The 21013-nt window shown below is 40.5% G+C and overlaps 1 protein-coding gene across 1 annotated transcript in view; it reads right to left on the bottom strand.

The window, feature by feature from the left end:
• The window catches only part of ttc12 (tetratricopeptide repeat domain 12), a 38117-nt gene extending 19217 nt beyond the window's left edge, over positions 1-18900 (bottom strand). Inside the window, exons 1-13 of the mRNA XM_021587315.2 lie at positions 18688-18900; positions 13752-13921; positions 13487-13517; positions 9139-9216; positions 8898-9019; positions 8737-8796; positions 8238-8309; positions 7787-7847; positions 4845-5033; positions 3646-3715; positions 3103-3191; positions 2175-2343; positions 1624-1716 (exon numbers count right to left, since the gene is read on the bottom strand). Coding sequence (XP_021442990.2) covers positions 1624-1716; positions 2175-2343; positions 3103-3191; positions 3646-3715; positions 4845-5033; positions 7787-7847; positions 8238-8309; positions 8737-8796; positions 8898-9019; positions 9139-9216; positions 13487-13517; positions 13752-13921; positions 18688-18742 — 1259 coding nt within the window. The 5' untranslated portion in view covers positions 18743-18900. The remainder of the gene's footprint in view (positions 1-1623; positions 1717-2174; positions 2344-3102; positions 3192-3645; positions 3716-4844; positions 5034-7786; positions 7848-8237; positions 8310-8736; positions 8797-8897; positions 9020-9138; positions 9217-13486; positions 13518-13751; positions 13922-18687) is intronic.
• Positions 18901-21013: the final 2113 nt, after the last annotated feature.

Below are 21013 nucleotides of genomic sequence, written 5' to 3'. Positions count from 1 at the left end.
GAAACTTTTGTGAAGGTTTGGTGTGGTGTGGCTATTATTAAGCTTAACTACTGCCGGCTTATGATATGAAGGCAGTGTGCACCAGCGCTCCAACTGAATCCGACAGTTGAACTTGAGGTGAGGACCCTAGACAAGACAAAAACACACATACCACCCTCGTCACACCCTGACCTAACCAAAATAATAAAGAAAACAAAGATGACTAAGGTCAGGGTGTGACAATAAGCTTCCTTCTGTATGCCTATATCTGTCTAGCAGACACAGTAGCCATCTGACAAATGCATGTCGGTGTCATAGCATGCTGCCGGCACATCTCTATATCTCTCTGGGGCTTCTCTTCCTTTATGTCATTTGTTCTAATATTAATATCATACAGTGGACGCAAATGCATGCAATGCTCTGATGCACTTAGTGCTCAAATTGCCAAAAACTGAACCATGAAGTGGACACATTGTTTTCGGAAAGTAAAAACCAATAAAGCCAGGGGCTATAAAGTTTAGCATATGCTACACATCGAAACACAAGGAATAGTGTTTTTGTCATTTTTGGGGGGCTGTTTTTAAGGTCAAGTAGCCTAAATGCTGCTAATTTGGCCAATATCCCTCATGAATTGATGGCGTTGGCTAAACCAGGTCGGAGGTTTCATTATCTCTCTCTTTCTACTGTCGGATTTGAATGCATATAGATGTCCGGTAAATTGCTCAAACGTCCGTAAATTAAAATCTTTCCAGTCACAAATCTTCATAACGGAAACCCTGACACAGACGTCAATTCAATGTCTATTCCACATTGGTTTCATTTAAATGACGTGGAAACAACGTTGATTCAACCAGTGTGTGCCCAGTGAGACGTCTCACACAAACAGCACCGTAGAGTAGGTGATAGCCTTGTTTTCGCAAACGTTAACAAAAAGCGAGTCCTTGACAAAGGCTCCAGACTCACATTAGTAATGTAATCCCTTCCAGCACCATTCAAGTCCAACCAAATAGACTGTGATCTTCCCATTTCAACCACTATACGCTCTCTGGCTTTATTCCTGTGGCTCTGACTCTCCTTCTGTGGCTTAGTCCCAAATTACACCATATTCCCTTTTTAGTGCACTTCTTTTGACCACTACATTAGGAAAAGGGTGCCACTTGAGATGCAGAGACGCAGACTCTATTTTCATAAGTGACAGTGTGAGTTTAGGAATGGAGCGGCCATTCGGGCTTTCAACTGAGATTAACGGTGGGATAGAGCCTGGTGATGGATTGGGATGTCAACCCCGCTGTTCACTTTGCATTTGCTTGGAGCCTCCTAACTGTCCAGCCAAGTGAATTAAAACTGCTCTTTAATATTTACGCCGATGATATATGGCAATACAATAGACTAGCCTGGTGGGTCATGGTCAGAATATGTATGTATTTTTTCCTGTGAAGTGATATCATTGTGATAGCATTGTCCTTCAAACGCTGACGAAGGCTGACGCTGAAACGTGTCCATTTGTTCTGACATCTGCTGCTAAGAAAATACATAAAAACTTCAAAGAATATTTCAGTGACTGAGTTTTTCCCTCCTTCAAGTAAGAGCATCCACCATTTTGTTACGAAAAACTATGTATTGCATTAGCTACAGTGTACATACTGGTTTTCTGTGGCAAAGTTCTCCAAAATAGTTAGAGCTGTGGTTTCCAGCTGGCTCTGTGTGGATATGCACATCATCAAGTTTCCCACCAACCTGCAGAGTTGTGTGAGAAAGTCAAATATTTCATTTTTACACGTCATTAACACCTCTTTAAACCAAGACAATTATCCAACTTACTATGTCATTGTTTTACTGATTAAATAAGATGGATGATGACACAATATTCAGAATAACAGGGACCAGCAAGTACAAATGCAGGTCTGATGTGAGACTAAATACAGCAATAGAATATCAACATGTTTTCAATTCCCACAGTACATAAGGGGTAAAATCCTAAATTAAATGTTTATTGTTAATAGAGCACAACATATTTTGCGACCCTACAACCATACTTTCCCCCATATTTTAATTTCCCTGAACTCTGAGTGGACGGCTCTACCTGCTGTCTGAAAGAGCTGAAAGAGGAGAAGGCAGGTAGGTTTGATTTGATAATAGTGTGTGGTTCTTGTCAGCCAGAACACGCAATTACCAACAGGGATCTGATCTCTTACATGTGCAAATTCAGGTTCTCAATGGCCAAGCATCTTCCATGTGGAGTTTGGGAGTACAAAGACAGAAACGCCAGGCATTCTTTCCGCACCGCCGCCATTCCAGATACTAATAAGTCAACAATGTACTCTTTGGAGGCTGGGCATCTCATCAGCATCTTTTGGTTTTCATCTGAAAGCAAGCAGCCCAGGAGAAAAAAAATGTCTTCAGCAACAGGGACAGTTCCAGTGACAGTTGTGGCAAAGATTGAATTTAATAACACATTGCATGCACTTTGAATCGATTCGAACGCTATTTGTCAGGGGATGATTGTAGGCCTACTTTAAATGCAATAGCAACAATATAATTGCACTTGCCTCCTTAATTGGCAGATTTTTTTTTACATCAAATGCATTTCCCCTATTTTGACATTGGCACAACAGGTTTTGGATAGCTGTATAATTGATTTGTCACCGTTTGGGAGAAGGAGCAATTATTTTCTCTTGGTTACAAGTGTTCATGAATTTTGATGTGGTAAAAGGGGCAGTCCGGGATTCAAACAACAATGAAGCAGTCACAAAGTGTGTTTACAATTACAATGTTGACAAATAATGGAGTAAAACAAGCTTATATTTTGTGGGTTCTGCAAGACACGAGGCATGTATAAATTATATTCTTCAAGAATCAATGGCTATATCATTCATTAATAATGGATGTACCAATCCCAGATTGCCACTTAAGCACACATTGCCTGTGTGACTACAGAACAAGTGGGCACTTAATAAGGAGTTGGCAAAAATGCATGACAGGCAGAATAATGAGAAAACAATGGGATAATTGAAGATGTTTGGCATTTCATGCATTTTCTTCACACAATTTCTCTTGACAAAAAAAATCTATGTGCAAAAAATAGGGGGAGGAAATATCACACTAATGTCTTGTCTTACAAACCATTTCCATCGCAAATCACCCTCCACAATTTCAGTACGGACACGCACAGCTCCTCTGCGCATGGCGCTGTCGATTTCTGCAACAGGCAACTGAAAATAAGGAAACAAAATTGTGTTCTTTATGAGTACGGCATATTTTTCTCATTATTTTCTGCTGAAAACTTGAACCACTTTCCTGACAATATGTGCTGGTCTGAAATATGACCACAAGTCCACAATACTTCGCGAGAACAATTGCGGACGACTTTAGGCTAATAATACCCTCACTAATTTCACATGAGGGAGTTGTGATTAGTGTCTCAACCTACATAAAACCTACTATACATACATGTAGTACATTGCGTGGGGCACAGCACATTACAGGGTCATCCAAATCTCTAAAGGAGCTCATTCTATTTTGGCAATATTTAACTAGCAACTAACAGAGAGAGAGTTTAAAGACAGCATCTCTTTGGTTTGAAAAACTTTTTGGGACCACGGTTGGAGGCCTGTCCTTAACTCCCTATCAGTGTCAGTCAGGGGCGTCTCTCTCGAGTCCCCTTACCTTCTTACGGTGTCATTGGTTTGGATGATACTGAAGCCATTGTTTAATCGGAACAGCGTCTGGCCAGTGCCTGTTAGGAAGAGCAGATAACGTCAGGACTGGGAGGCCTCTCCGTACCTCAGTGAGCCACATACATCATCACAGTGCGCCCGTGGCCAGGCTTCAGAAACACAATGCCTGGCGGTCAAGGGCAGGAGAGAGTGGAATAAATAAAACTCATCCAGAGCCAAAGATCCTCCGCTATTTCCCTCATAAAGATGGTGAGACCGGGCGTGTGTGCAGAGAAAATCTAGAAGAGCGGGGGGAAAAAGCTCCCCTGAGGTGATTTGGTGGCGAGAGAGCCGGTAATGTCAGGCAGGCCGTTTCTACACTCTTTTTAGAGATGTTCAACTGGGAATTATGTTACATTTGCCCTTTCATTCAATGACATTGTAAGACAGTCAGTCTTACAAGCAGTAGATCATCTGACAGGTTGTATTCATCCATATGAGGGAAGTGAAAACACAGACTGGAAATGTGTGGTAGTAGTCTACCATTGATCATTGATTATTGTCCCTGGTGGTGTAGTTATAGTAACATTATAGTGCAAACGCGTGTGCATCTTAGGCCCAGCGCACTCAAAATTTGCATAAATCATCCAGTACTGTACCTCGGCATTCTACACAATCTGAGGTGTTGGTAATAGAACAGCTCACATGGATGCTTGGATTGTAAACACATATTTATCATTGCACTTCCGTGTGTCCTTTCCTCTGCCTACCTCGCGCCTCGGCTGGGCAATATTGGGGAGTTTGCTGAACTGTGATAAAATGAACCGGGAAGATAAATCAATACCGCAGAGGGGTCAGGTCAGGTCTTCCCTCCCGGATTTTATTTTCAGAGGATTACAAATTGACCATAACCACCATAACAAACATTAGGTCTGTGCAGTGATTTGATCTCCTAGGAGTTTCACATTTCTTCAGTAACAGTAGATGAACTGCATTTTTTCGGAGTCGACTACTAGAACCATGAATAAGAGAAACCCACCTGTCGACGCTGTCCTCCCTTGACCTGAAGGAGCATCCATTGACATCCTTCTGGCCCACAGGATAGGATGAGGAGGGTTGGGGAAAGCGAAGCGGAAGAAATAACATTCACACCCACTCACACTCACACAAGATTTGGAGGGATGGGGAAACTCCCAACAGCGTACTCACAGTCTGTAATGGCGTGCGACAGAAGCTTGAGCCCTGCGCAGTAGTATAACGGGAACTGATCGGGTCTCTCCAGCTTTTTCAACAGTTGGAGCACTGTCGTGGCCTTTTCTTCCCCCTTATCAAACTCCTCCCACGCTTTGCTTTCCTGGCATTCTCTTTCTTCCTCCAAATCCACTTGGGTCAGATACTCTTGAGGAAGAAAGGAGAAAACATGGGCTCGGAGACAGGTGGCTTCTGAGGAGCCTAGTATGAGGTAACCTCATGGCAGTGGATCAAAGGAGTGTAGGACAGTATGACCACCGCGTTCCTCATAATATGCATTTGTATGTTGTAAATAGCATCATATGCTATAAACAGGTAGTAGGGCCCACAGATTAGAAATGGAAACAACTTTGCAAGGAGGCCATACGAATGTTTCCTAACCCTACCGAATTAAAGGTATCACCACTTAAATACACAGATTCAGTAATTATCTTACTTTCAATACATTTAGGGAAAGTTAATGAGGGTATTCCAGAAACGTTGTTGCCGTCTTTTCCGATGATTCATAACATCTCCATAATCACACGTCGACAACGAACAACAGCTTCAAAACGTGTGAAAATGATAGTGTCATTATTCATTGGGAATCCATCCTAGTCTAAATTGACACAAAACAGTGAAATGAGCATGCGACTCAGAACAAAACGCTATTGGGACCATCTGTTTTAATGAAGCAAAATAAGCTTACCACAGTTGACAACGGCAATGATGGCACAAAGGAAAAAAAATAATGCTTTATTTGCAAGGTAACAATGAGTACCATCCAGCTTTGGGTTGTCATTGTAGGCTTGTCCTTGTTACAGGGCTGTTATCATGCGTAAATAAATGAGGATGCCTAACAGGGATGATTTGGTGACAAGATGGTGGGATGTGATCAGGAGTCAGGACAAAAAAGTATTTAGTCAGCCACCAATTGTGCAAGTTCTCCCACTTAAAAAGATGAGAGAGGCCTGTAATTTTCATCATAGGTACACTTCAACTATGACAGACAAAATGAGAAGAAAAAAATCCAGAAAATCACATTGTTACATTTTTTATGAATTTATTTGCAAATTATGGTGGAAAATAGGTATTTGGTCACCTACAAACAAGCAAGATTTCTGGCTCTCACAGACCTGTAACTTCTTCTTTAAGAGGCTCCCCTGTCCTCCACTTGTTGCCTGTATTAATGGCACCTGTTTGAACTTGTTATCAGTATAAAAGACACCTGTCCACAACCTCAAACAGTCACACTCCAAACTCCACTATGGCCAAGACCAAAGAGCTGTCAAAGGACACCAGAAACAAAATTGTAGACCTGCACCAGGCTGGGAAGACTGAATCTGCAATAGGTAAGCAGCTTGGCTTGAAGAAATCAACTGTGGGAGCAATTATTAGGAAATGAAAGACATACAAGACCACTGATAATCTCCCTCGATCTGAGGCTCCACGCAAGATCTCACCCCGTGGAGTCAAAATGATCACAAGAACGGTGAGCAAAAATCCCAAAACCACACGGGGGGACCTAGTGAATGACCTGCAGAGAGCTGGGACCAAAGTAACAAAGCCTACCATCAGCAACACACTACGCCGCCAGGGACTCAAATCCTGCAGTGCCAGACGTGTCCCCCTGCTTAAGCCAGTACATTTCCAGGCCCGTCTGAAGTTTGCTAGAGAGCATTTGGATGATCCAGAAGAAGATAGGGAGAATGTCATATGGTCAGATGAAACCAAAATCTAACTTTTTGGTAAAAACTCAACTCGTCGTGTTTGGAGGACAAAGAATGCTGAGTTGCATCCAAAGAACACCATACCTACTGTGAAGCATGGGGGTGGAAACATCATGCTTTGGGGCTGTTTTTCTGCAAAGGGACCAGGATGACTGATCCGTGTAAAGGAAAGAATGAATGGGGCCATGTATCGTGAGATTTTGAGTGAAAACCTCCTTCCATCAGCAAGGGCATTGAAGATGAAACGTGGCTGGGTCGTTCAGCATGACAATGATCCCAAACACACCGCCCGGGCAACGAAGGAGTGGCTTCGTAAGAAGCATTTCAAGGTCCTGGAGTGGCCTAGCCAGTCTCCAGATCTCAACCCCATAGAAAATCTTTGAAGGGAGTTGAAAGTCCGTGTTGCCCAGCAACAGCCCCAAAACATCACTGCTCTAGAGGAGATCTGCATGGAGGAATGGGCCAAAATACCAGCAACAGTGTGTGAAAACCTTGTGAAGACTTACAGAAAACGTTTGACCTCTGTCATTGCCAACAAAGGGTGTATAACAAAGTATTGAGATAAACTTTTGTTATTGACCAAATACTTATTTTCCACCATAATTTGCAAATAAATTCATAAAAAATCCTACAATGTGATTTTCTGGATTTTTTCTCTCATTTTGTCTGTCATAGTTTAAGTGTACCTGTGATGAAAATTACAGGCCTCTCTCATTTTTTTAAGTGGGAGAACTTGCACAATTGGTAGCTGACTAAATACTTTTTTGCCCCACTGTATATGAATGGAGTGTACATAAAAAAAATGTAATTTCTGATTAATCAGGAAGAATCACATCCCTGATGATGGTGGGTTAGCCTAGGTCCTTGGGTTCCCCTACTGGTGGAGATTTGATTTGGCTCTCCTTGATTTGGCCCTTTTCTGAGCAAAAATAATTATTACACCTGCAGCTGAATCTAGTTGATGATCCTCGCCAAATGATTACATGGGTCATATATAACCCTTACATAGTATGACTTTGCTGAGTTTGTTCATAAATGATTTGTGAGACATCTATGTAGTGTTTATTGAGATGTTATGATTGCTCTATAAAAGCCTTTATAAATTGTAGTTTGTTTAAGTGGGACCATGAGCAAATCTGAGTAACAGACTCTACTTGCAACAAGACTTTTCAGCGTGTTATTTTGCCTTACCTTTGAGCATCTTTTCCCGTCCTGGCTCAATTTCCAGTATCTTTTGATAGCACATTCGTGACTGTAAAAGAGAAATATGTCCATTACGTTTCCTACAGCTACCTTTGGTCATGAGATAGGCTGATGCACTCTACTAATCTCAACCAGAGCCATAGATCATTATATGGGACTCTGGTCTCACTAATACACACAGACAGAGAGTAAGCAGAAATGTTGAGACCATTAAAGAAAGAAATGCAGTCACTTTGTATTTTAAATATTGTATTAAGCAGAACGCTTGCAGGACTCTACTTGCTGAAGGAAAGGTAAGCTTAAAAAGTTGCAAAATCTGCATTTTAGGAGATCAACACAAGGTTTGAAGCAGATAGGCATCCAGAATGACTGAATACAGTTGTAGGCTGTTTTCTCTGCAATGCAGTTAGATATGGTTCAAATGAAATGGAATGCCCACCTCGTTATAATTCTTGAGTGCCAGGTGTGCTTTCCCCATGTGAAGATATGCTTTAACACACTTGTCATTACACTGTAAAGAAATAATATGAGCAAGAGAATCATACGTGACACATCAACCGAACACATCATCTGCAATATGGACAAAACCACATTTACTCAAGCTTCAAATACGGTACTCCCTTGAATTAGGCCAAACCCATTGTCTAGTTAGTTTGTATGTTTTTCGAAATAGATTGTCCTGAAAGGTGAGCAACTGATTTTTTTGTACTGCTTTTATTACAGATTCTAAGGGGTATATACAGTACTCCAACCCACTTTCATCCCCTCTCTACACCACTTACAGTTCATTGAAGTCACTGAGCACTGTACTGTACTCTACACTGCACGGTATGTTCTGTGCTCCCAAGACACTACAGGATCACCAGGGCACTGCCTGGAATGGCGTTATGAAGAATGAGGGAGCTAGTGATTGACCCAAAGTTCCTAGTCAGCCTTACCTTTAGAGCCCACTCACAGTCACTTATGGCCTCCTTATATTTCCCCAGTTTGATATAGGACTGCAGAGGAAAAAGTGGGGGAAAAGTGGACCGATAGTATTCAACATACTGTTTTTAAGTTAACTAAAAGTGAAGCGAAGCTGAAATGAAGTTGAGAGTACTTGTGCTCTGTTGGTATACAGCGGCTGCATGTCTCGTCGCTCGTCTAAACCGTCGCTATAAAGCTTCACAGCAGTCTCGTATTCTCCCTGGGCGTATGCTTCATTCCCCTTTTCTTTAAGGGCTGAGGGAGTAAGGACATAAACAAATACAGTGTCAGGTTAAAAACCGCTGAATTAAGAGCGACCCTAATTAGGAAATTGCAAGAGCTAATCCATGCTAGAGAAATGACTTCATACACACCGTTTGCCTTTTCCTGTTTCCTTTGTCTCCTTTGATGTCTGTCCTCTGCATCGCTTTCCATCATTTTCATGAAATGATCTACAGAATTAAGGAGAATATAAACAAGTGTTTTACATGGAATGTAAAACTCTACATTTCTAAACGGTGAAATTAGATAATGCATTAATGAGAAGAACATTTGTGGATCATTAGTGGTCAGCTGGTAACATAGTAGTTAATTCTTGGAGTTGCACTAAACTTTGCACTAAATGATGTTAAATACGATGGGAAACCTTTGGGATTGACTCTATTCCACTCTTTGTACCTGAGTACAGTATGTGTACAGATATTCAATTTTACACTAGGCACAGAAGAGAACCATGTAAGAAGCAGAACCAATTTAAATGAATTACAATTGAATTGGGGACTACAGTATATACTTTTCACAGGGGGGATTTAGAGAGCACTAACTGGATTACGAAAGATACATTATTTGGAAACATAAGCACAGGCACAGAATACATTTGAGGACAAACAAAAAGACCTACAGGAACTTATTCAAGAAAGATCAAGTGTAATATATTATAAAAAATCAAGTGAAATAAAGGAATTTGGGGAAAAATGCACCAAGCTATTTTTTAATCCTCAAAATAGAAATGCTATCAAAAATAATTTACAGAAACGTGTTACAAATGACGGAGTCTTCCATGATTCACCAAACAATATTTACAAAGAGGAACAAAAGTACTTCCTGCATGAATTCTTGTTTCAGTCTCCTTCATCTCCACTAACTGAAGTTAATTGTAAGGATTTTGTTGTAAAATTAATATATGTACAGAAAGACTCATGTGAAAGCCAAATTACAGAGGAGGAACTTCTTGATGCAATTAAGGCGGTTAAGTCTGTGAAAACTCCAGGGTTAGATGGCATACCAGTTGAGGTATATCAAACTTTTTTTGATGTACTCAGAGGTCCGTTATTAACCTGCTTCAACCACTCCTATATAAATGATAGACTATCAGATACTCAGATTTCACTATTACTGAAACAAGACCCAGATGGTAAATATTAAGATCCAATCCACCTAAAAAAAACTGGAGGCCCCTTACACATCAGTGTTGTGATGCCAAAATTCTAGCAAAATGCATAGCGCATAGAATTGAAATGGTATTGTCGGATATTATTCATCCTAATCAGAAAGTTTTTTTTACATGGACGATACATTGGAGATAATATAAAACAAGTACTGGAAACAATAGAAAACTATGAAAAATCTGAGAAACCGGACCTGGTATTCATAGCTGATTTTGAAAAGGCCTTTGATAAAGTAGACTAGAATTTATATATAAATGAACTATTTTAATTCTGGATCATCTCTTATACAATGAGTTAAAGTTATGTATAGTAACCCCAGGTGTAAAATAGTAAATAATGGCTACTTCTCAGAAAGCATTTTTATTTATTTAACTAGGCAAGTCAGTTAAGAACAAATTCTTATTTACAATGACGGCCTACCCCGGCAAACCCGGACGACGCAGGGCCAATTGTGCACCGCACTATGGGACTCCCAATCACGACCGCAAACCAGGGACTGTAGTGACGCCTCTTGCACTGAGATGCAGTGCCTAGACCGCTGCGCCACTCAGGAGCCCAGTATTAAACTGTCAAGAGGAGTGAAACAAGATTGTCCACTAGTGGCATTAGTATTTATTATGGCCATCGAAATGTTAGTTATGAAAATTGGATCCAACAATATCAATGGGCTAGAAATCCAGGTGTCATTGTAGGCTGACGACTCATGTTTTCTTTTAAATCCGCAATTTGTATCCCTGTACAGCCTTATAGAGGATCTAGATAATTTATGTAACCTCTCTGGATTACAACCAAAATATGATAAGTGTACCTACCATATTACGTATTGGATCACTAAAAAAAATCACTACCCTGTATTTTACCAATAAAATGGTGTGACGGTGAAGTGGACATACTCTGTATTCATATCCCGAAAGAAAGAAAGAAACGATCTCACAACAATACATTTTTATAGAAAGTTAGCAAAAATAGATAAGATCTTGCTACTATGGAAAGGTAAATACCTGTCTATTTGTGGACAAATTACCCTGTATAATGATTGAGTCATATCCCAGTTTACCTACTTACATATGGCCCTGCCTACACCAACTGACTTGTTTTTATAATTATATGAGAAAAAGATATTCCTCTTTATTTTGGAATGGCAAGCCAGACAAAATTTAAACCCGCCTACATATATAATAAATATGAATTTGGAGAGCTGAAATGATTAAATATTCAAGAATTTAACCTCTCACTAAAGGCTTCAGTCATACAAAAGTTGTATTTAAATCCGAACGGGTTTTCCAGCAGATTAGTAAGAATGGCTAACCCCGGTTTTAAAAAATTCCTTTTTCCCTTTATTCAGATTCCAACCTCTCACTTTCGGGTTATTTGAAAATGAAATCATCTCTAGAATATCTACAGCTATTTTTTTTAAAAGCCATAGAAAGTTGGTTGCAATTTCAGCTTAATCTACCAGGAAAGACAGAACAAATATTGCAACAAATATTATGGTCCAACTCATAAGTAGTAACTGATAAAACATTTCTAAAAATCTATAATCTTTGTTAATGATGTCATAAATTGGACTGGTGGAGTTATGTCACACATGCAGCTAACAAAAATATATAGAAATGTCTGCTCTACTCAAAATTACAACCAACTGATTGCAGCATTACCGCAAAAATGGAAGAGGCAAGTGAAGGGGGAGAAGATAAGGAACCTGTCAGTCAGCTGACATCCCAGCTCTGTAGATTTTCCTACATTAAAGACCACATTTGGTTAAAGAAAATGTGCTAAATAAAAAAGTATACCAGTTTAATTTAAGTACCAAAAAAATGAACAGCTGCGGCATACAGTTCACAAAATAGTTGGGAAGAGATTTTTGATCTACTGATTCCATGGCACATGGTTTGTGAACTGATTCAAATTATTATATAAAATTCTTGCAATCAATACAACCATCCCAGCTCTGTAGATTTTGCGGCGAAGAGACAAAATCATTAAATCAATTGTTTTGGTACTGCCCATACGTAGTTTGCTTTTGGTCATAGGTTCAGGAATAGCTGAATAATTGCAACATTTACCTGGAGCTAACCCTGCAAATAGCACAAATATAATAATACTCTTGGTAAAATTACAGCAGGGTTGAAAAATATATGGTAATTAGAAATCAAAACTGGATGTTTTACAGAGATAGATGGGAGGGGTTGAGAGTAGCTGAAGGGTGGGACTAAAAACAAAGAAAAACAAAGAAAAAATGAGAACTATTGTCAAATATACAGTGTCCGTAAAATGTATATAGTATGATTAAGCTGGAAGTAGAAGCCTAAGCATTGTCGTCCATTAGTTTACTCCAATTAGGGGAGGGATGGTTAGGGGTTAGGGGAAAATAATCCCCAGTTTACAATTGGCTCATTCATCCCCCTCCTCTCCCCAGTAACTATTCCCCAGGTCGTTGCTGCAAATGGGGTTACCTGTTCTCAGTCAACTTAACTGGTAAAATTAACGGATAAATAAAAATAAAAAGAATAAAGAAGATAATTATATATTTTTTTAAACATATGGGAGATTGGAAATTATGCAAACAATTACATTGATAGAACCCCCAATCTATCTGCAATATTAAAGCTAATCTAACTCCTAACAAAAAAGAAAATACAATTTAATAAAACACTGTTACCGAACCTTGATAGGCTGATCTTGGTAATCCAGTCAAGGGTATTGACATCCATATGCTATTGAATTGGAATTTACTGTGTGGTGCAATTTACTAGGTTTGAATCGTATTTATTCTGAGCAAAGTCGATTGATGTTTAGGGATTTATTTATTTAGTTTAAATAAATGTTTAGGGATAGTACAATTAAAGGTGGAGTTGCAGATCAAAAAGACCCAGTGCTCTGGGCAGTATGATGTAGTACCATGTAAGCACTTGAAGGGGCAATCTGCAGTTCAAAGAACAATAAAGCAGCCATGGATGTTATGCTGCTTACTTAGCGAGTACCGCTTCCTCCTGACTCGGCTCATACCGAGGCTTGAACCCATGATCTCTGCCTCGTAAACACAGACCACTGCCCTACTGAAGCATCTTACCCAGTAGCGCTACCAAAAATCTAGCTATTTGTCAACGCAAGTGGAGACACTTCAGGCGGAGAAGTGAGTTTCACAGATCCTGATCTGCTACACATCATGCTCAAATGAAGGAGTTGTTCCTAAATGATTGCTTATATAGTTGTCCCAAACCTTAGAATCTCATCATACAGCAAAAGAGAGACCCATTTTAGCTTCACACACCTGCACTTGAACTGGGATCATTTTGTGAACCCTGCAATAAAAGAATAGAAGAAAAATATTCAAAAACACACGCTTCTGCATCAAATTACTCAACTGTAACTTCTAAGACAAAAAACACCAAATGAAAGGATGCTAAAAATGTACCTGCTGTTATACAATGCACACCCTAACCAACCTATTACAGACCACAGGAAAGATCTCAAGTCGATTGGTATACAATCTGAAAAGTCATTAGAGTGAGTGAGAGTGAGTATTGAGCTGTTACCGTCGGTGCAGGTGCCTGTTGTGAGGGATTGGTGTTTATCACTGTCCTGTTGAGGAGGGTTTTGCATGGTTCCTCCTTCTCCTTCAAGGTACTTATGTAGCAATCAGCCTTTTCCACAGCTCTCTGCTGAGACGTTACATCAGAGGAGCTCAGATCCTTGACCAGGTCGCCTGTATAAGAACATCACAGATTACATAGAGTAAATTAAAGAGATTACATCAAATATAATTTGATTTGTCACACGCCCCCGAATAAAATGGGTGTGGTCTTTAGCGTGAAATGCTTGCTTACGAGCCCTTCCCAATGATGCAGAGTTTAAAAAAATTATAACAAAAAGGAAATAATAACACAAGAGGAATAAAATACACAAGAATGAAGCTACAGTATATACAGTATATAGAGAGTACCGGTACCAGATCAATGTGCAGGGGTACGAGGTAATTGAGGTATGTATTTACATGAAGGCAGGGTAAAGTGACTAGGCATCAAGATAGATAATAATAAGAGTAAAAATAAAGAACAGAGAAGCAGCAGCATGTAATGACTGTAAAAGTGTGTGTGTGTGTGTGTGTCGGTATGCATGTGTGTATTTGTGTTGCCGTTATACGTGTGTGTGTGTGTGTGTGTGTGTGTGTGTGTGTGTGTGTGTGTGTGTGTATCTACATGTACTGTATGTGTGTGCATGTATGTAATGTATGTGAATGTGTGGAGCTTTGTATGAGTGTCAGTGTGTGAGTATGTAATGTGTATGTACTGTATAGACTTGTGAGTGTGCATAGAGTCACTGCAAGATAGGGTCAGTGCAAATTGAACGGGTAACCATTTAATTAACTATATAGCAGTCTTATGGATATGGGGTAGAAGCTGTCTCGGAGCCTGTTGGTCCGAGAGTCGATGCTGAGGTACCGTTTGCCAGACAGTAGCAGAGTGAACAGTATTTGGCTTGGGTGGCTGGATTCTTTGGTCATTTTTCACGCCTTCCTCCGACACCGCCTGATTTTATAAAAAAAATATAATATTTAACCAGGTAGGCCATGTTCTCATTTACAACTGCGACCTGGCCAAGATAAAGCAAAGCAGTGCGACACAAACAACACAGAGTTACACATGGGATAAACAAACGTACAGTCAATAACACAATAGAAAAATCTATATACAGTGTGTGCAAATGTAGTAAGATTAGGGAGGTAGGGCAATAAATAGGCCATTGTGGCTAAATAATTACAATTTAGTATTAATACTGGAGTGATAGATGTGCAGAAGATGAATGGGCAAGTAGAGATACTGGGGTGCAAAGGAGCAAAAAAATAAATAACAATATGGGGATGAGGTAGTTGGGTGGGCTACTTACAGATGGGCTGTGTACAGGTGCAATGATCGGTAAGCTGCTCTGACAGTTAGTGAGGGAGATATAAGACTCCATCTTCAGTGATATTTGCAATTCGTTCCAGTCATTGGCAGCAGAGAACTGGAAGGAAAGGCAGCCAAAGGAGGAGTTGGCTTTGGGGATGACCAGTGCTGAAGCGCAGAAGGATGCTTTGTTGCAAAATAGGAAGCTGATTCAAGATTTAGTTTTGGATTGGAGATGCTTAATGTGAGTCTGGAAGGAGAGTTTACAGTCTAACCAGACACCTAGGTATTTGTAGTTGTCCACATATTCTAAGTCAGAACCGTCCAGAGTAGTGATGCTAGACGGGCAGGCATTGAATGTCAATGTATGTCATTGAAGCTCGTCTGGAGGTTTGTTAACACAGTGTCCAAAGACGGGCCAGAATTATACAGAATGGTGTCGTCTGCGTAGAGGTGGATCAGAGAATCAAGAGCGACATCATTGATGTATACAGAGAAAAGAGTCATCCCGAGAATTGAACCTTGTGGCACCCCCATGGAGACTGCCAGAGGTCTGGACAACGGCCCCTCCGATTTGACACACTGAACTCTATCTGAGAAGTAGTTGGTGAACCAGGCGAGGCAGTCATTTGAGAAACCAAGGCTGATATAGAGGTCCTGGCTGGCAGGGAGCTCAGACACAGTGATGTACTGGGCTGTCTGCACCATCCTCTGTAGCACGTTGCGGTCAAACGGTGATGCAGTCAGTCAAGATGCTCTCAACGGAGCAGATGTAGAACTTTTTGAGGATCCAAGGGCCCATGCTAAATCTTGTCAGCCTCCTGAGGGGGAAGAGGCACTGTTGTGCTGTCCGGCAGCCTTGCGAGTGTTGGCTTGTTTAAAAAATTTACTCACATCGGCAACAGAGAGCGAGATCACACAGATTAAAGGGATAGTCCACCCAAATGACAAAATTACATTTTGGTTTCCTTACCCTGTAAGCACTCAGACAAGGTAAGATACACTGTATATACTGCTTACAGAGTAAGGAAACCAGTGACATTTTGTAATTTGGGTGAAATACTCCATTAGATGTGTTGACTTTGTCACTCCTCTGGAAATGGTTGTGACCTGCTTTATTCACTTAGTACCACTCCCATAATCCCTGTTATTGTCTGAATTTATACATGAACACCTTAGGTCTTCCTTGGTAAAGTTTTAGGTTGTAGCCTGCCTTCAGCAGTAGACTATTCTTTATCATTGCATTACCCTGAAATGACTGTGCGCCTCACTAATCTAAAGTAGCTATCTAGCTATTGTAGACAATACCCTATCAGGAATAAACAAATAAAGGGAAAACAAATTAGGGTCTTTCCATTTCATTTCAATCACTTTTTTACTGCACCCTTTTTGAATTGAACAAAACTTACCATACATATTTGCTCATGGTAGAAGTGGTCAGAAAGTTACTTTTTGGACGTGAATGCCAAAATATTCAAGAAGGGACCAAAGTTGCTCCATTTTGCATACCATGAGAAATTCACGTCTTCATCACTGAAAAATATAAACAGTTGAGTTTGATTTAATTTAAACGCTTACAAAAATGGTTGACAAACTATTTGATAATTTCTTGAATTATTATAATTTTCTTAATATATACTGTATTTTTAGTTTTTTTTTTACATTTAACAAATTCTCTAAAAATGCAGAAACTCTGATAATTTTTTTCTCGCGTATGTTGTAGCTTAGATCCTATTTTACATAATCTGTATTCAAGAGTATGTTGTGTCTCAAACGATGGTGGGCACAACACATGCAATGTAAATTAGTGTCCAAACTGCAACATATGCGAAAACGGAGAGAAAAAAATCTGAGTTGACGTGGTATTCTAGAAATGATTCAATTGTTTGACAACCCAGTTTGTAAGCTTTTAACTAATGTAAAAAAATATATATACTGTTATGAAGACATCATGGATGTCTCATGGTATGGTGCTTTTGGTGGGTTTTGGTGGGTTATGCAAAATGGGTCAACTTTGAGCACCTCCATCTCCTGAATGTTTTGGCATTCAAGTCCAAAAAGTAGATAGGCTAAGTGGTTGAGCTGTCTTTCCAGCGGTGGGGGCTCTTCAGAGGTGGAAGGGGAGGACCATCCTCCTCAGTGAATTTCATACAAATAAAAATGGTAAAACATTGAAAAGGTTATCCTTTTTAGATAAAACTATACTAAATATATTCACGTCACCAAATAATTTATTAAAACACACTGTTTTGCAATGAAGGGCTACAGTAGCCTCCTCATCTTGGTACATTGACTTCAATACAAAACCTAGGAGGCTCTTGGTTCTCCCCCCTTCCATAGACTTACACAGTAATTATGACTACTTCCAGAGGACGTCCTCCAACCTACCAGAGCTCTTGCAGCATCAACTGACATGTTGTCCACCCAATCAAAGGATCAGAGTACAATGAATCTAGCACTAAAAGCATAAGCTACTGCTAGCTAGCACTGCAGTTCATAAAATGTGGTGAGTAGTTGCCTCAAAGAGATAGAAAGACAATAGTTGAACAGTTTTCAACAAATTAATTTCTTCAAAAATGAAGGAGAAGCAAGGGACAGAGAGTCATTTTTTAACTTTCAGTTTCACTTAATTACTTAGCTAGCAAATGCAGCTAGCTAGTTTGGTTACTCAAACACCTAGCTCAAACAGAGGGATGCTATGTTTGCTAGCTGGCTATGACTATCCAACACAACACTGGAACTCTTCCAAGTCAAAGTAAACTTTTGGTTGTATTAATTTCTTACCACCAGGGCCCACCGGTGTAACTGCTTACTGACTCTGTACTGTAACATTACTGCATGATTGTAGCATTAATAAGGCATTAGTTATATTAGCTATATTGACTAGGACGTTAGCTAATATGGGGACAACGATGTAGGCTGTGTGTAGCAGTTATGACATGGTTTGGCTTGGAAAGTTTTTTTTGCAGGGATACAAATACCTGCATTTGACCAACACGCCCTAGATAAGCTAGATGCAGACAAGAGTGTGCAAGGGGGTATTGCATGTGTCACTGTCTATCATCTAAAATGTTTCTCTACCTGTGTGCACCTACGTTGTAAACGTTAATTCATAAACTGGGTTGTATCAACCTCATGATAGGTATCAATTCTAGTATCATGTAGTAGCATAAATCTCTGTTTCATTGAACTGGGTGCATGGAATGTGAATGACAGTCATCCAACATGCTGTAATAGAAAATAAAATCGTCCTCCCGCATCATAAACGGCATTGGCCGCCACTGCTTTCCAGAAATTAGGCTACTGGCTGTCCTGAAAGCCTAGATGCTAGCTAGCTAACGTTAGATACAGTATTTTAAAGTTAGAGCTAACGTTAGCCAACTACATTGGTCTTATGTCTTTCACCAGAACAGTCAGCTAAAATGACTTGACTGTATCTGTCCCTAACAAATTTCACACTCAGCTAGTTGCTAGTAGCTAGTACTCTAGCTAGCTAGCTTCAAACCCGAACGCACACGTACCTAACGTCAGCTAGCTAACGTTACTGTGGAATAATAACTGGTGGTGGTGCTGGTACAGTACTTACTTATTTCATCAACATTCTTCAAGAAACTCTCAAAATCCTCGAACTCTTTTGTCATGTTTTATTTGTTTACAAGTAATCTGCTAAACGGATATTATGCAATACCAAGGAAACGAGGTATTTTATTTGTTTAGCTAGCTACTGTAGCTACAATAGTTGTGGCAGTCAATCTTTACTTTTCCTCTCGATTTGATTGTGTAGTGTACCTGTAACTATGGTAACGGTAAACTTTTTTTCTTCCAAGTGGGGATTGGATTTCTAAAGGTCACGTGCTCTAAGTAGGGGCGTGTGGTTTCGAAGCGTTCAATATCCCGTGCAGCACCTTAACTACATTTTCCACAAACAAATATATAAAGCCTTGATACAGTATATTAGGCCTGTGACAACAGCTCCAGTCATATAGCAGAGAGTGCTTGCCACTGCCACCCCGCTGGAGAGTACAAGCTCACCCAACTCTTCGGTTCATAATGGACCATTTACAGCAGTATCTGAACACAAAAAGACCAAGAGTGCCGCCATGAGATTTTCAGGGGTACTGAAAATGTGCACAGTTTACTAAAAGTTCTTCAAATGGAGTGATGTCCACCTATTGTACCCTAAATTGTACTATTACAAGCATGCATTTTTATCATGTAGCATAATTGCACCATGGTACTAGGTCATTCTATAATTTTAAATGAATAATAACTACTGGAACTGGATTATGCATCACATGCATCATTATCATCAATATTTTAGAAAGACAGATTATCAATTTACTGAATAGTACCCCCCAGGTGAGTATTTAAACCTGATTCTGCTGGGAAGGATTATTTTGAATCTGAGTTGCAACCAAAGTAGCAGCAAATTAAAACAACCACGGAATAAAGGCCTGTTGATCCCCAATCACCACGACTTATTTGCAGTGGCGTCCTAGCTCGCTCATTAATATCTTTATCAAAATTACGGATTGCTTCTTATACGCTCATCATCCCATTATTCCATAGTTTGTACATCTCAATTGTCAGTAGAAACCACATTTGTTTAAACAAGTCAGCCATATCATCCATGTTTTTAAAAAGGCGTTCTTGGGCAAAAGGGACTTTACTATTACAGACTGGGTCAGGGAGAAATTGAAAATGTCAGTGAAGACACATGCTCTAAGTAAGCGTCCTGGTAATCCGTCTGGCCATACGGCCTTGTGAATGTTAATGTCACGGCCGTCGTCGGAATGAGACCAAGGTGCAGTGTGGTGAGAAATTAAAAAAACGACCGTGAGGCTTACAAGGGCAATAGTACCCCTAACAAAGACAACTTCCCACAATCACAACAGGGACAAAGGCTGCCTATGTATGATTCCCAATCAGAGACAACGATAGACATCTGTCCCTGATTGAGAACCATACCCGGCCAAAACATAGAAATACAAAAACATAGAAAACAGAACATAGAATGCCCACCCAAATCACACCCTGACCAAACCAAATAGCGACATAAAACGGCTCTCTTAGGTCAGGGCGTGACAGTACCCCCCCCCTCCCCTCCCCAAGGCCACAAAACCTGAACCTATAGGGGAGGTTCCGGGTGGGCATCTATCCGCAGTGGCGGCTCTGGTGCGGGACGTAGACCCCGCTCCACCTCTGGCTCACCCCACTTTGGTGGCGCCTCTGTGCGGGGACCCTCGTTGCGGGCCCCGGACTGGGGAACCTCGTTGCGGGCCCCGGACTGGGGACCGTCGCTGGAGGCTCCGGACTTGAGGCCGTCGCTGGAGGCTCAGGCCTGGAGGCCGTCGCTGGAGACTCTGGACTGGAGACCGTCTCTGGAGGCTTCGTGCCACTGATCATCACTGGAGGCTTCTTGCCATGGACCATCACTCTCAACGGAGAGAGTTGTATGAGTTTCTGTGTGTGGGGTAAAGGTGATCTAGAGTTTTGTTGCTTCTAGTTGCACAGGTGACAGGCTGGTAAAAATGAGGTAAAACAGATTTCAGTTTCCCTGCATAAAAATCACCAGCCACTAGAAGCGCCACCTCTGAATATGCATTTTCTTGTTTACTTATGGCCCTATCAAATAAAAATAATAGCCGTCCAGGATAGCCAAAATCCTCAACATCGTTGTACTTGTGTTGGGCATCATTATTATTGCACTAAAACTCACCGCAGCATGAAAAAGGAGGATATGTTTTTTTGACCATCTTTTGCCCATTGCATTCCTAGGGCTGCAAATGTTTTCTTTTTACAACTTCATACAACACATCAGCCCAGACCAGCCCTGATGAGGACCAGCTGTGCCCCTAACCGAGCCCCAGTGTAAACAAATGCCTTGCAAGCAATTAACAGACCAGCGCTTC

The sequence above is a fragment of the Oncorhynchus mykiss genome, chromosome 27, assembly GCF_013265735.2.
Source record: "Oncorhynchus mykiss isolate Arlee chromosome 27, USDA_OmykA_1.1, whole genome shotgun sequence".
NCBI classification, from domain to species: domain Eukaryota; kingdom Metazoa; phylum Chordata; class Actinopteri; order Salmoniformes; family Salmonidae; genus Oncorhynchus; species Oncorhynchus mykiss.
The sequence above is the reverse complement of the archived record's forward strand: the minus strand, read 5'-3'. Positions and strand labels throughout refer to the sequence as shown.